Raw genomic sequence first — 15,450 nt, forward strand, 5'->3', positions numbered from 1 at the left:
GTCAGATTGCTCAACAAGGTACACTCTGAAGGTGTCAAATGACTCTTAAAAACCCCACCCAAGGTTCCCTGTCTGGGCGAAATTACGATGAATAGCATCATCAGACACGCAGATAAGCAGTTTAGGACAGAATAACAATGTAATACACTCTTCCACAAGAGAAGCCACACTCAGATGCACACTCAAGTTGGTGTCCATGGTGATGGGTCAGCACAGCGACAGGCTCCCAAAGGGGAAAAGAAGCCACACATTCTTCAATATAGTTATACTCCCCGTGGTCTATGGGGCTAATTGTGAGAGCCGCTGGTAAGCAGTACCAGGAGCCTCTGGTTCCTTTCAAATAAGACAAACAATAGCCTTGCAGGACAGACATTTCTTGTTTCTGGGTACAACTTGATTCCAAAGCCCTCATCCGTCTCCTGCTAATTCAAAACAGCAGCCTCCCAGGCTAAGCCTCATTCCATCAGATTGTTCACCCTTGAGTTCACAAGACGTTCCTTCCACAATGAAAGGACCAAGTGGTTCCTGAACACAGAGAAAGCTCCTGTTCAGCTGCTGTTTCATTTTAGTAGGAGTTCAGAAACATCACTGTAGAAGTACTTGCTCTTTGTCTACAGTTTTAAAACCAGTATCTGGAAAAAAGAAAAAAAGTCCTCAGGGTGTCAGGGGTTCACTTTGAAAGTGGGGCTGGAGGAAAGGCAGGATGGTGGACAAGAGTTCTATCATGAGACTTTTTTTGGATAACAGGTTTTTTTTTTTAAATTTTTTTTTTAACGCTTATTTATTTTTGAGACAGAGAGAGACAGAGCATGAGTGGGGGAGGGGCAGAGAGAGAGGGAGACACAGAATCTGAAACAGGCTCCAGGCTCTGAGCTGTCAGCACAGAGCCCGACGCGGGGCTCCAACTCACGGACCGTGAGATGAAGTCGGACGCTTAACTGACCAAGCCACCCAGGCGCCCCCAGGTTTTTTTTTTTTTAATGGAAAAGTGACTTATGGTAGGATTCATGATAAAACACATTGTAACATCTATCAGGATTAGAAATGGTTTTGCAGCATTCCACCATTTACCTTTCCTAACACCTACGAGTATACTCCATCAGAGAACCATTATCTCTAGGTCTTACCAAACGCTTACCAGAATCTGCCCCTGCTACACCTTAGACCAAATGTAAAGTGCAGGTTCCCTCAGAGATGTTGGTGTTTAAAAAATATTAAATGCCTTAAACGAAAAAAGATGAAATTCCAACAGTGGCCTTTCTGGAATTATTCACAGAAAGAGAAGCATTTCTCTCCCCCTCAACCCCCAGTAGGTTTTCCACAGTCTTTACTATGCAACAAAAGACTCCCAAACATGAGCCAGTGACCCTGAGAGTCCTACCTAAATACCCACTTTCCCAGCACGGAAACAAAACTTCCACCTATCTCTTTTCATCTACAAAGCAGTGGGGTCGGAAAATGACAAAACAACTCCAAATATTGAATGCTTACGTATCAATTATGCTCCACTCGGACCTGGGGGACGTAAAGATGAATACGAGTCCATCCCGACCGCCAACCAATTTATGTGCTGGGGAGGCCCATGTGTGGGGAATTAAAGGCAAACTGCAATGAGTCACCTGACCTATCCTGGATGGGTGGGGCTGTGGGAGGTGGGGAGAGGTAATGGCTAGGAGGTTAGGAAAGGCTTTCCAGAACAGCCTTTCTCAAATGTTAATCCAGAACACCTGAGAATCTTACTACAGTGCAGATTCCGATTGAGAATGTCTGGGGTGGAGCCCAAGCTTCAGCATTTATAAGATGTTCCAGGTGATGCCACAGCCGCTGGTCCGGGGAGCACACTCTGAGTGGCAAGGACCTCGAGGAATGAACACCTGACATAAGACAAAGGCTGAGCTTGAGTTAACCAAGGAAAGACGCCTTGGGCAGAAAAACATTCAGAGACATTGAAGCTAGAAAGATCATGCTGGATGTGGGGAGCAACATTCAGCATGGTAAGGGAGAGGTTTATGTGAAACATTGTTGAGTGCGAATACAGTCAATAAAAGCTTTACACAAAAATGGGAAAAAAATATTTTTAATAGTTGAACAGAGGTGGTAAGATTGGGAATGGTCCCCCTCACGCCCCTTCCTCATCGTTGTCAAACTCTCGCTCATGAATTTTGTGTGGCATTTATTAAAACAACCACAGAAGGATACATTCGTTTCTCTTCCACGTGCTGGTGAGGGGAATTCTGTAGTGGGGTGTCTTTTGACAAAATGACCACACGGCTTCCTCCAATCTGGGATTATGTGATGGGCTAAGTAAGATACACAGTTACTTAGTGACTGATGGCAACGATTATGTAGTGACAAGGTTATGATCACTACAGAAAAAGCTGTGTTTTTGAAGGAATAATATTTTATAGAAGGAGTCAAGTAATTAAAAACATTGAAGCGTGTTTTTATAGTCCATCCATAAAATTTCACCTGGGGAAAAAATGCGAGAGGAATTATATAGAATTTGGACAGAAGAAAAACACCAAGCGTTGTATCTTTCGACTTCACAGAGCAAAGAGTGGCACCCCGGTGAGGAATTCATTGCTTGGTGTCCCAGAGCACCTTGCTGTCACAGGAAAGGGGGAGAACTTTTAAGTTCCTGAGGGTCGGAAGGGAAGGTTGTGATTGCTAAGGATATATGGCCAAAAGCTATATGTCTCTAAGATACGTGCTCTGTGGTTCCATTCCCAGCGCATACATGGAACTCTTAAAATTAACATCACCTTTCTCCCAAATTAGGTGTGTTGTAGGAAACTACATATGTAATATTTACAATGTAGTGTACAATGTAGTGTACAATGTATTACAAATTCTTGTAATTTGTAATTACAAGAATCCTGTGAGACAATGCCGGGCTCTAGTGTCTCAAGTTGACAGATGAGAAAACTTAACTGGAGGGGCATTGATGAAGGATGGTAAGTCACATCTCCAAAGACAACCAGTCAGTCAGCAGCAGAACTAGTTTTAAGCCTCAGGCCGTCCGATGTTCTTGCTGCAGTTCCAGAATTTTTGCTGTGACACAACCCTGTAACTTCTTTTTAAAAAAATGTATGTATTTATCTTGAGAGAGAGAGAGCACAAGCAGGGGAGGGGCAGAGAGAGGGGGAGAGAGGGAGAATTCCAAGCAGGCTCCACGCTGTCAGCGCAGAGCCTGTTGCGGGGCTCAAACTCACGAACTGCGAGATCATGACCTGCGCAGAAGTCAGATGCTTAACCGACGGAGCCACCCGGGTGCCTCCAGACCACTGTAACTTCTTAAAAAAAACAAAAACAAAAAACAGGTGGGCAGGCAAAGGATGTGAGGATTTTGAACGTGAAAGGAATCAAAATCTATGGAACGTTTTCTCTGAGTTTTTAAAACTCAGAATTTCACAGACCAGTTTGGAGCTTGCCATAGTGTGGGGTTTGAACTCATGACCCTGAGATCGAGAATCATATGCTCTACCGACTGAACCAGCCAGGCATCCCATGAGAGTCTTTTTCATACTTATACTTGTCTTATTTTGTTAAATATGTAGATTACAAAACAATATTAGAAATGGTCATTTAGGATTCTCATAAGAGGGGTGCCTGGGTGGCTCATTCGGTTAAGCGGCCGACTTCGGCTCAGGTCATGATCTCGTGGTCCGTGAGTTCGAGCCCCGTGTCGGGCTCTGTGTTGACAGCTCAGAACCTGGAGCCTGTTTCAGATTCTGTGTCTCCCTCTCTCTGACCCTCCCCTGTTCATGCTCTGTCTTGCCCTGTCTCAAAAATAAATAAAACATTAAAAAAAAAAAAAAGATTCTCATAAGAAAACAGAAATATAATAATTGCCTATCAAAGATATTTGATCAAAAGAAACTATTTCTTCTTAGGTGTTAAAAGGGAATTTTGGGGCGCCTGGGTGGCGCAGTCGGTTAAGCCTCCGACTTCAGCCAGGTCACGATCTCGCGGTCCGTGAGTTCGAGCCCCGCGTCAGGCTCTGGGCTGATGGCTCAGAGCCTGGAGCCTGTTTCCGATTCTGTGTCTCCCTCTCTCTCTGCCCCTCCCCCCGTTCATGCTCTGTCTCTCTCTGTCCCAAAAATAAAAAAAAAAAATAAAAAACATTGAAAAAAAAAATTAAAAGGGAATTTTGTTAAGGATTATTTCAACACGGTATTAAATCAAAAGGCCACTTTACGTGTGAAAAAGTGAATCCTCTGTTTCAGGGTTTCTCAACCTTTCATGTGCATGTGAATCACCTACAGATCTTGTTAACCTAAGGACTGGTTGCCAAGGTCTGGGGTCAGCCCGAATCCTGCATTTTAAGACACTCCTCTGGAGTACTGAAGCTGCAGGCCCGGGACCTCACACAACTAACAAGGCATCCTTGGAATCCCCTGGGAGTGAACTTCCTTGGAATCACTAGAAATCATCAACTTTTATTCGCAATGTCAGGCTAACAATCTACCTATCAATGTATCTATTGAATTAGAAGGTCTGTAAAAAAATAGAAGGTACCTTTCAATAGCTTACAAAATAAGATGGCCAATTTTCTAGTTCTAGTTTCTACTTATTTCCCCTCATTGTGCAGAATAATGCAGATAATAGCTTGATTTTTTCTTTAGTAGGTGAAAGCAGTGCAGACATTTTAATGTATTACCTTGGACATAGAGTCTCAGATCAGATATGTTACAGACCAGAAAAGCTAGGCATTTTGAAATTTATGATGGGATAAAAGTAGGGTTGCAAATTTGGAGAAAACAAAAAAGAGAGGAGAAACACTAGACAAAATTCCAAACAACCAAAAAAATGGGATGCTCAGTTAAGTTTGAATTTTAGCTAAAAGACTAATTCTTTTGGTATGAGTATACCCCATGTAATACATATATGTAATATATGGGACATACTTACCTAAAAAAAAAATCATTGCTTATCTAGAATTCCGATTTAATTAGCCATCCTGTATTTCACCTGGCAACCCAAGAGAAACGCCCGTTCCCCCCAATTCTAACTTACCCTGAAATGCTGAGAGAACAGGTAGCGTGGAGAACGAACAGACCCCCTGACAGTGCTGTTTCAATACTCTAACTGCACCGAGAACTGCTTTCCGGATTTGCCAGTAACACATACAGCACTTGGTTGTTATGCTGTTGATTTGTGGAAACTCCTTTTAGAAGATTTGTGCCCAGAAGACTCCACTTGAGAAAAAAGTTGTGATAGAAGGCAAGCTGGAAACTAGCAAAAAAATCTTCCGTCAATAGTTTCCTTTTGGGGAAGGACCAGGGGGAGCAGAGCAGGAGGGTTTTCCTTCTAGCTCCCACTCTTTTGGAGACTGAAGATCAGTGGGAAAATGGAGACTGGTTTCTTGGTTAGAATCATGAAACGTTCTTTGCAATGGATCAAATTCTGGCAAGCTGGTTGGGTTTTAAAATTATTGAAAGAAGGAAAGAATGCATAAGGTGGTTGCAGGGATGCTCCACTTCCTGCTCATCAGTTGTTTGAAAGCAGCCTCTACCAGCTTTTAAAGAAGGGAATCTACTCTCGCACTGCTCGTGGGCACGCAAACTGGCGCAGCCGCTCTGGAAAACAGTGTAGGGGTTCCTCAAAAAATTAAAAATAGAACTACCCTATGACTCAGCAACAGCACTACTAGGAATTTATCCAAAGGATACAGGAGTGCTGATTCATAGGGGCACTTGTACCCCAATGTTGATAGCAGCGCTTTCAACAATAGTCAAATCATGGAAAGAGCCCAAATGTCCATCAACTGATGAATGGATAAAGAAGATGTGGTTTATATACACAATGGAATACCACTCGGTAATGAGAAAGAGTGAAATCTTGCCATTTGCAACAACGTGGATGGAACTGGAGGGTATTATGCTAAGTGAAATAAGTCAGAGAAAGACAGATATATGTTTTCACTCATATGTGGAACTTGAGAAACTTAATGGAAGACCATGAGGGAAGGGAAGCAGAAAACATAGTTGCATACAGAGAGGGAGGCAAACCATAAGAGACTCTCGAATACAGAGAACAAACTGAGGGTTGATGGGGCGGAGGCAGGGGTGAGACGGGGAAAATGGGCGATGGGCATTGAGGAGGGCACTTGTTGGGATGAGCACTGGGTGTTGTATGTAAGTGGGAATCTACTCCTGAAGCCAAGAGCACACTGTATACACTGTATGTTAGCTAACTTGACAGTAAATTATGTTTGAAAAAATAAAGAGGATAATCGAGTCCTCTGGTTTCACTTTCATGCATGGCATCCCATAACAAGTTTGGCACGCTTTAGCAAAACTGAAAGAAGTCACCTCATTTTCCACCTGCTTTTTCTGGCTTATTTTACCTTCTCTGACTAACTCCAAATACCAATAGTTGTTCTTGCCACATTGTTTGTAATTAATTCTAAGTTAAAACCAAGGTTTACCTGTTAGCAAAATGCTTGAGTGTTCTGCCCCTGTTCAAGCAATTGAAACTTACGAATTTCTTACTCTGGAAAAATACAGTAAATCTTCATTTTAGAACTATTTTTTTTTAATTCAAGTTTTTATTTTAATTCCAGTTAGTTGACATACAGAGTTATATTAATTCCAGGTATATAATATAGGGATTCAACACTTTCATACATCACCCTGTGCATATCACAACAAGTGCATTCCTTAACCCCCATCAACTGTGTAGCCCATTCCCCTACCCACTTCCCCTCTGGTAACCATCAGATTGTTCCCTATAGTTAGGAGTCCGCTGGGGGGTGCCTGGGTGGCTCAGTCAATTAAACGTCTGACTCTTGGTTTCAGCTCAGGTCATGATCTCCCGGTTCCTGAGTTTGAGCCCCTCACTGGGTTCCACACTGACAGTGTGGGATTCTCTCTCTCCCTCTCTCTCTGTCCCTCCCCCTCTCACTCAATCTGTCTCTCTTGAAATGAATACACTTTAAAGAAAGTTTTAAGAAAGAGTCTGCTCGGTCGCCTGGGTAGCTCAGTAGGTTGAGCGTCCCCTGGTCGCGGCTCTGGTCATGATCTCGTTGTTTGCAAGTACAAGCCCCACAGAACCCTCTTGGGATTCTCTTTCCCTCTCCCCCTGCCCTCTGCCCCTCCTCTGCTCATGCTTGCTCTCTCTCTGTCTCAAAACAAATAACTAAACTTGAAAATAAAGAGTCTGTTTCTTGCTTCGTGTCTCTCATTTTTTTCCCTTTGCTTGCTTGTTTCTTAAATTCCACATATGAGTGAAATCCTATGGTATTTGTCTTTCTCTGACTTATTTCACTTAGCATTATACTCTCTAGCTCCATCCATGTCATTGCAAATGGCAAGATTTCATTCTTTTTCATGGCTGAATAGTATTGTAGTGTGTGTGTGTGTGTGTGTGTGTGTGTGTGTGTGTGTACCACATCTTCTTTATCCATCACCCAATGGACACTTGGGCTGCTTCCATATCTTGCTATTGTAAATAATGGTGCTGTAAACATTGGGGTGCGCATATCCCTTTGATTTAGTACTCTTGTATCCTCTGGGTAAATACCCAGCAGTGTGCTGCATCATAAGGTAGCTGTATTTTTAACTTTTTGAGAACCCTCCATAGTGTTTAATTTTGGAACTCTCCTGGGGAGAGCTACATGTGATATATGTATGGCACAAGTTATATTAAAGAAAATCTTGTTAGCAAAATATGAAATCTGCATTATGATAAGGGAGGAAAGTTGCTTTTTAACTTGAACTGGTTACACGATCTGTCCTCAGTTGTCCCCCTTCATCTTTCCCCCCCAAATACTCCATCATGAGCAAGAGTAAGTTGAGTCCCCTCAGGAGTTAGATATCTATATGCCATTACTGCCAATAGTCCTAGGATGGGGTTAAATGCCCTTATAATTTGTTTTGTTTTGTTTTTAGAAATTATTTAGCTGATCTCAGGTTCCTCAAACTTTACATTATCTGCAATGCATTGTTTGATGTAGTGAAAAAAAGAAGCCCAAACTATCATTTTTTGGTTTCTGAATTGCAGGTGTACTGATTCTGGAAGGGAGGAAGAGGATGAGTTATATATAACCCTTGAAGTTGCTCTATTAATCTAAGTGAAACTCATTTACAAACAGTCGGTGGCATTAACGAAAGAGGAAGTTCTCTTAACTGAAGGAAATTTCATGAGGCAACGCTTAAAGTAAAAAATTAAGACAAGGTCTCATTAATGTTGTTATTGCTCTTTCAAAGATTCTTTCTAGAATCTTAATAGTAATCTCGCTATCCTTGGGAAGAAGGCAAATAATTTTCATCTCTGGATCATGATCTGATCTGTTTCTGAATTTGGAAGTTTCAAACTAAATTGTCTATGGCATAATGTCAGCTTCTAGGGATGTAAGTGACTGTAAATCTGCTCATTATTATTATTAAAAAATTTCTTTTAATGTTTATTTTTGAGAGAGAGAGGCAGAGCACGAGTGGGGGAGAGGCAGAGAGAGAGAGGGAGACACAGGATCCGAAGCGGGCTCCAGGCTCTGAGCTGTCAGCACAGAGCCCCATGCAGGACTCAAACTTACGAACCTTGAGATCATGACCTGAGCCGAAGTCGGATGCTTAACCGACTGAGCCACCCAGACACTCTAAAACTGCTTACTATTTAATGATCCTTGCCTTTGTTAGTAGAGAGCAATTTATTTTAAATGTATACTTTAGAGGAGTAGTGCGATTTTCAAAACCGGCAAGTTTCCACATCATGTTTTAAGTGTGTAAAATGACAGTCAATGAAAAATTTCAAATCTGAATACATCTTCAAATTATGTCTTCATACGCTCAATGAAATAAGCAAAAAATGCCCTCACAGGTTTGAGAAAAAGAAGTTCCTACTGCTAAAGAGTTAAGGCAAGTGTCACCCTGGGCTCACTGTCAAGGGTGTGTTTTCCCATCTCCTGGAGCATTGGAAACACTGACATTGGCTCAACGTAAGTCAGCACTGCCCTGTTTGGGCCTGTTAAGGTTCAGAAGTTTTATAGTTCGCCATTCACAAAAATTCACATATGCTTTAGAAAAGTACTGCTGTTTTGCAAAGTACATGCACACAAAAGGGAAACAGGAAACGAAACTATTTTTAGTGAGTTACCTATGTTTGGAAACAACTTTTTTTGCCTTCTCTAACAGGGAAAAAAAAAAATGAAAAAAGACTAAGTGAGCAAATTCTCATTCAGAACCGAAGTATGTTGAATGAGAGTAAATCAAGGGCGTGCCAATTTGTACCTAAATACTTAGTAAATATTTTAGGCTTGGTGGCCTGAATGGTCTTTGGTGAAACTACCATGTTTCAGTAGCACTAAAATAGCCATAGACAAAATATAAGTGAATAAGTATGGCTGTAGCCCAGTAAAACTATTTTGAACACTGAAATTTGGATTTTGTATAATTTTCAAGAGTCCCAACATATTTTTCTTTTCTTTTCTTTTCTTTTCTTTTTTTTTTTTGATATGTTTTCAACCATTAAGCAAGCCACAGAAACCAATTTTAGTTCACAGGACATACAACCACAGACAGTGGGTCATAGTTTTGCTGATCTCCAAAACACACGGAGCCATGGCTTTCAAACTCAACACAAGCCTAGTGCCATTACGTGGAGTTTGTCAGGAGTCACTTTTGAAGGGTGTAGATTATTAGGTTTGTTGGAAGGAACTTTAGCAATAATCATCTTCTGTAACTCTGGGGTAACAAATCACAATTTTGAATGCTTCTCTTCAAGTTTATGGTTTCAAATTTGGTGCAAAAAAAAAAATCGTGCAGTTAGTAGATTTGAAACACTATAGCCAGATCTTCCTGATCAAGGAGAATAAATTCACTGTAAGCATCTAAGATGGTTGCAGGTAAATATGTAAGATAGTTGGATTTTATTCTTTGTGGTCTCCAGAGGGTGCAGACAATGCTCTGTGGATGTAATGTGCTGCGAGGGAGACATTGACATGTAAATTGAAGGACTATTTAGTAAGAAGCTATACAGGAAGTTTAAGTTTTTGTTGGATGGCATGATTATTATTAACCTGTAAGGGCCCTTCAAACAAGAGAGTTTATGTTTCTATGATTTGGGCAAAGATTCTAAAACTTCCTATTTTGGTTATCTGGATAAGAAGCAAACAATAGCTCAGATTTTGGGGGTTGGTCTAGTCCAAAGGTTGATTACTTCAGAATAAAGTTGGTGAGATCATCATGTGTGTTAGAACTGAACTTGTCTAGCCAAAACCTCCAAGCAAGATTATATTCCACTCTATTCAAGAAACAGCTACATGATAGAGTCGGTACCCCTGGTTTCTCATCACTTTAGAGTATCATTTGATATTGGGATTTGTGCTCTTTGGCGCATGGGAATCCTCTCTACCAGAGTTATGTTTATGCCCTGATATACTAAGGAGACCAAAGGGCTGTATAAAAAAAACCAAACAAACAAAAAACCTGAATGATTCTGATCTATCCCAAAAACTTCAGTTTCTAAAATTGAGGTGATACCCCTTCTTTCTACGTCACCGCTTCTGGCTTACTTGTAATTATTACAGAACTAGGTCTACACCATCCTCTGATGAACAGTTTCTCGTTAATCTGGATTAGACCCATTCTTCTAGACTACGTTTCAGCCTTTCAATATCTTACAACTCCCAGGAAAGGGGCTGGAATTTCAGAAATGTATCCCCAGTGCCTTTTCTTAGCTACACAGAAATGAAATGAGAATGGGCTCATTTCCATCACTTCGGCCTTTGGAAATTCTTATTAACACTTATTTCTGGTGTTATGTGTCAAAGAATATATCCAACTTCTCATTTTAAAATATGCTGGCTATTTAAATATATTTGTGCTATTTTAAAAAAAAAAATTAATGTTTATTCACTTTTGAAGGAGAGAAAGAGAGAGACAGAGTGTGAGTGGGGGAGGGGCAGAGAGACAGAATCTGAAGCAGGCTCCAAGCTCTGAGCTGTCAGCATAGAGCCTGATGCGAGGCTCAAACTCTTGAGCCATGAGATCATGACTTGAGCTGAAGTTGGTCACTTAACCGACTGAGTCATCCAGGTGCCCCACTTGTGCTAGTTTTAATCAAGGCCGATGACAATAAAAGCTGGTTAACTATTAACTTGCAATGCTCTGAAAGAACTCTCCTAGCTTGATGAATTCCTTTAGGCATCCAGATAGTTGGATGTGATTTTTCCATCATAATGGGCAGAGAGCAAACTTTTGTGAAGTGAATCTTCACATGAGAGTGTAGTTAAGTATTCTAACAGTTACTAGTTATGCTCAGAAGTCTAGGGTTTTTTTATATAAAACTGTAAATGAACAAATGAGCTACCATTTCATAGCACTTAAGAATTGTGACGGACCTTTAGCTCCCACATATCCAGAATGTCCGTCTCGGAAAATAACAACTGAACGTACTCAGGATGCTCTGCTTTCAAATGTTCTCCCCACCTTTTGATAATGTTCAGCATACACAAATAGCATTCACAACACGAAAAGTATTATGCTCTGTGCTATGGGAGCTGCAAACAGAAAGGCTCCTGGGAGAGAATACCAAGCAGGGTACATAGGGGCTAGCAGAAATTCCAACAAAGTTCTGTAGCTGATAATATTGAATGCTTGCTGTGTGCCAGGCACTGTTGTTCCCCCTTAAAGAAACAGAATGGGGAAGGAAGCAGGTAGACTCAGTCATGGTGATATAAAAGGTAATGAAGAGAGGAGTGGTATAAAGATTGAAGTTAAGAGTAATAAAAATAAGAAAAATAAGTTTATTGACAAACTACAGGAGGCTTAAATACAGAGAACAAACTGAGGGTTGCTGGAGGGGTTTTGTGGGGGGCGGGGGTGGGGGGGTGGGAAAGGCCAAATGGGCAAAAGGGGCATTAAGGAGGCCACTTTTTGGGATCAGCACTGGGTGTTATATGTGAGTGATGAATCACTAAATTCTATTCCTGAAATCATTATTACAGTCTATGTTAACTAACTTGGAGCTAAGTGTAAAAATAATAATAATGATAATTTAAAAAAGAAAAATAAGTATACTTAATAACCTATGTACATTGAAAACTTTTTTTAAATGTTTATTTATTTTTGAGAGAGACGGGCAAAGTGCGAGCTAGGGAGGAACAGAGAGACGGAGACACAGAATCTGAAGCAGGCTCCAGGCTCTGAGCTGTCGAACATGACCTGAGCCCAGGTGAGACACTAAACTGAGCCACCCAGGCGCCCCCTAACCTGTGTACGTTTTGAAACAAGTTATCTTATAAGGGTCGAGTCTTAGGGATTTTTTTTTAAAGCAAGAAATCATTAATAGCAAACATATTCATGCAAAATGTTAGGTATAACCATTTCTATTTAAATAGACCCTTTAATCCACCACTGAGCGTGTGATCAAACAGTATTTGAGTTTTCTATACTCAAAACTTATGCACTGCTAATTCATCCTCTCTACTTCACATATTTGAAATAACCCAAACCAGTTCACATTCTCCAGGTGTTGTTTTTTTTTTATATGCATATGTCTTCCACCAAGGAAATTACAAGATGTCTAGTTGGTTTTGTGTTTCCTCCTCTAACAGGAGAGCGCATTATAATGAAGCAAGTGGAACAGGGTGCTGGAAAAGGAACCAGCGTCTACGAGCAAACATATCCTGATCAGATATTCAAACACGCTTTCAAAGGAGTGGAATAGCGCGCGTCAAAAAGCTACTGGATGTAATTACTTCCTATTCCCCGGGGGCTCCGCCTTAGATTGAAGTCTGCTGACTCACCAGGCTGCTCCCAGTTAGTTTCTGCTGGGTTTCCCCACTGCCTGTGCACGTGAGTCATCACGGGGAATGAAAGTTTCTACCGGCTCCTTAACAACCATGCAGAAACCAGACACTGACAGTGAACTTCGATCTTTCCAATAGGAACCGGACCTAAGGCAAGAGGGGGTGAAAGATGATGTGGCAGGTGTCACCGCCAGCCAAGCCGCCCGGTGACAGTCCCCGCCCTAGGGCGTCTGTGGGCGGCACTCCAGTTCCAGCTTCTCCCCCGCCCCCACCCCAAGTAGTTAAACTGGCATCTTGTCTTGCAAGCCTTGCAGCTGCTGGCCACTGAACTCCTTTGCGTCAGTGTTGCTCAGACTTTGCTCCACAATGGGATTACCTGGCGATTAAAGATGAATAAAACAAATAACAAACCCGATGCTTGGATCTCATCTCCAAACAGGCTGATTTAAATGGGTTGGGATGAGATATGGACATCAGGATTTTCCAAAGCTTCCCAGGTAATTCTAACAGACAGCAAAGTTTGGGAACCTTTGCATGGAGAAGGTCACTCTTCCCATGCAAGTGAAACTTACCAGTTAAGCATCACTAATGACCACCTGGTGGCCTCCCAAACCATCCTGGAGATCTAGTGACACACAGCCCCTGATAATTTAATTAGTTTGGCAGCCACAAAGAACGCTAGCAAAGCAAGGGGGCATTTTCAGAAGAGATACTGGCTAGTCAAGGACCATCTTCCCTCTTAGCTTACCAAAAACTTGGCTACATTTAGTGCTCAAGAGAAGCGTCTCAAATGTTGCTATTCTTTTTTGTTACCTTTTGATCTCTGCTCTGTTTCATCCCACAGAGTCTTGCTCCGCAAAGCTGTAAGCCTCGGGTCCTCTCAGATTAGAAGCAGATGCTGCGTCAAAGCACAATCAAGACGGTACTGCACGCTTCACTTGGGCTGGGACCGAACCGCCGCCTCTCAGCGCGGCCCCAGGGTAGATACTATGCTAATCGAGAAAGTTCTTCCGTCTCCTCGCTGGCGGGCGGGTGCAGGTTTGAACACTTAACCCTTGATTTTACGTGACTGCATTATAGTGCGTTTAGTGACTTCCTCTTGCTTAGCGGGTCTGGACCACGTTCCATGTTTTTGGAAGAGAGGACGTGAGCAAGTGCTGGCGAAAACCCGCAGGGAGGGGACAGCAGTGTCGGCTGGTGCCAAAGTGAAGGGATGGCTAATGTTCGGAATATTAATTACTCCACGCGCTACTGACCCAGCGAAGACTAGCAGAAGGGGACTGGGGGTTAAGACAAAGGCTCCTCCTGATCAAATGGCTGCAGCGCCCCTTCCTCCGAGGTTATAGCTCTGCCTTCTGCGCCAGGCGGCACTTGGCAAGGCACTGGCAAAGTGACTCAAGGGGTGGCCAGATCCACTATCTGAAAGTCTGCATTACCGAACGCTCCAGACTCAGAGGGGAAGGTCTTTCTGTGCCCACCCCTCCTTCCTGCCCTTTGTGGGATTTCTGGGCTTCCGCGCAACCCTTCTAAGGGTGGACTGAAGAATTTCCTACGGAAGCAGAGTGAGGAGTCGCCGAGTAGCCCTCGCCCTGCGCCCAGGGTGATCTCTGCAGAAGAACCCGTTGGGGTCAGAATAACAACCCGTTCTCATTTCCCCAGACCTGGCTCCCAGGTCCCGGGCGCCAGGAGCACCAGCGGGAGCCGGAGTTGGAATGGGGAGCTGTGGGGTTCGCTTCCGCCGGAGGGCAAGCACCCGCGGCGGCGGCAGGGCCGGGGGTCCAGCGTTTGATCCCCAGCAGGCCGGCGCCAGCGAGCTGCACTTCCTGGTCTGCCCGAAGTGCGCTGCCCCTGCCAGCTCCCTCGGTTCTCGGTCCCTGCGCCCCAACTCTGGCGCCTCCAGGTCTGCGCGCTGCGGGAGCGCACCCCCAAACCCCCCTCGGCACCAGCGCCAAGTGTCCGCGTCCTGGACAGTCCCGGCCCTCACCCCAGAGCTAGTCCACTTTGCTTCTGCCAGCGTGGCAGCCCGACTCCCTCCCCTCTTCCCGGGTGCGCAGCGCTGGGGCTACGAAGAAGGGGTGCCGCTCGCTGGCGGGTGCACATCCCCGGGCCGCGGGGCCGACCCCTGCACAACTTCTTGCAGGGCACCAGGGACCCCGGGGTCCCGCTGGCTCCGCGACCCGCAGACTGCAGCCCCCCGGCGGCGGGAGGAGGCGCGGCCAGCGCTTGGCCTGGGAGGGACTGCGCCCGGGCAGGAGGTGTCGGGGTGCGCCAGGGCGGTACCGCTTTAAATGCACTTGACTCACCTGCTCCGGCGCTTTCGCCTCCTTCCTCTACTGACAGCTGGGGGCTTTGTTTTCTCCACCCACCAGGCCGGGTGCGCTCCGCCCCCACTGCCGCACGTGACTCGCCTTCTGCCACCGCCGCCGCTCGGCTCGTCCACCCTGGAGAGCTGGCCGCGCCACCCTTTTCCAGGGGTGCGGAGTGAGAGTAGAGACCCCAGCCGAGCACAGGTCGCGGCAGGTCCGATGTGACCTGTCGGCGGGCTGGTTGGAAGGTTGCGCTCAGGTTGGGGCCCTTGGAAGCCAGAGCGGGTCACTTAGGATAAAGTGCCAGCCAAAAGAGCAGGACTGTTGGGCCCCACCAAGAAAGAGGAGGCCAGCACTGCTGAGAAGAGGGGTCTTGAAAAGTACCTGTAGTAG

At 44.1% G+C, this 15,450-nt stretch overlaps 1 protein-coding gene across 5 annotated transcripts in view; it reads right to left on the reverse strand.

Annotated features, from left to right (window-relative positions):
• The window catches only part of MAPRE2 (microtubule associated protein RP/EB family member 2), a 157,743-nt gene extending 142,666 nt beyond the window's left edge, over positions 1 to 15,077 (reverse strand). Inside the window, exons 1-2 of one of the 5 annotated variants that reach the window (XM_049620223.1) lie at positions 13,565 to 13,653; positions 12,749 to 12,898 (exon numbers count right to left, since the gene is read on the reverse strand). Coding sequence is in view for 1 of the 5 variants with exons in the window: in XM_049620221.1 (XP_049476178.1) it covers positions 13,565 to 13,588 (24 nt within the window). In the remaining 4 variants the exon portion in view is untranslated. Of the gene's footprint in view, positions 1 to 5,016; positions 5,588 to 12,748; positions 12,899 to 13,564; positions 13,679 to 15,054 lie in introns of those variants that run through there. The other 4 variants (XM_049620224.1, XM_049620221.1, XM_049620226.1 and 1 more) reach the window with 4 other exon arrangements.
• Positions 15,078 to 15,450: the final 373 nt, after the last annotated feature.

The sequence above is a fragment of the Panthera uncia genome (genome assembly GCF_023721935.1).
Source record: "Panthera uncia isolate 11264 chromosome D3 unlocalized genomic scaffold, Puncia_PCG_1.0 HiC_scaffold_8, whole genome shotgun sequence".
NCBI classification, from domain to species: Eukaryota; Metazoa; Chordata; class Mammalia; order Carnivora; family Felidae; genus Panthera; species Panthera uncia.